At 59.2% G+C, this 779-nt stretch overlaps 1 protein-coding gene across 1 annotated transcript in view; it reads right to left on the bottom strand.

The window, feature by feature from the left end:
- The window catches only part of LOC119586935 (putative neural-cadherin 2), a gene marked incomplete at its 5' end in the record, with an annotated part of 72,205 nt that overhangs the window by 42,159 nt on the left and 29,267 nt on the right, over nucleotides 1-779 (bottom strand). The window contains 3 exon segments of the mRNA XM_037935667.1: nucleotides 1-167; nucleotides 288-464; nucleotides 583-732. Of these exon segments, the coding sequence (XP_037791595.1) occupies nucleotides 1-167; nucleotides 288-464; nucleotides 583-732 (494 nt within the window).

The following is a 779-nucleotide window of genomic DNA, read 5'->3' as shown; positions in this document are numbered from 1 at the left end:
CGGGGCGGCTCCCCCCGGTCCATGGCCAGCACGAGGACGGTGTGGTGCGGCGACGCCTCGCGGTCCAGCCCGCGCTGCAGGCGCACGCGGCCCGTACTATCCACGGCGAACCGCCGCCCGGGGTCGCTCGAGGGCGCTATCGCGTAATGCACCTCGCCCTTGCCGCCCTGGTACCGGCGTCGGCGAAGGAAACGGATACATTCAGCTATATGAAGGAGGACGACATGTGCAAATGTACATACGTGTGTGTTTCTACATCACACAAAGGACCTTTATTCGCTCCCTACCTGGTCCCTGTCGGAGGCTGTGAAGGTGGCGAGCGAGCGGCCGACGGGGACGTCCTCGGGGAGCGTGAGGTTGACCAGTTCCGTGGAGAGCTGCGGCGCGTTGTCGTTGTCGTCCAAGAGCTTGATCAGCACCCACGCCGAGTCCACGTGCTTGCTGCTCTCCCAGTTGGAGTCGCCCTGAAGAGAGGACGAACAAAAACAATATGAATAATTTTTTCAGTGAAGATTAACGGCAAATAGGATGATCCGAGTATGCTCCAAGCCACAAATCCACAAAATACGAAAATCTCCTCACCTGATCTGAGACCTGGACCCTGAACTTGAAGCCCTGCCTCTGCACTGGGTCTTCGAAGTCCAGCTTCTTCACCGCCTGCAGGGACCCGCTGCCATTGCCCGAAGGAACCACGCGGAACCTCTCCCAGCCGTGGCCGCTTCCCTTCACTACCTGGAAAGAAGGGAAATGAGAGAGACGGTCCTCTCGTTACCTTTTCC

Source organism: Penaeus monodon, chromosome 22, assembly GCF_015228065.2.
Source record: "Penaeus monodon isolate SGIC_2016 chromosome 22, NSTDA_Pmon_1, whole genome shotgun sequence".
NCBI classification, from domain to species: Eukaryota; Metazoa; Arthropoda; class Malacostraca; order Decapoda; family Penaeidae; genus Penaeus; species Penaeus monodon.
This window is presented reverse-complemented; position numbering and strand designations above follow the sequence as displayed.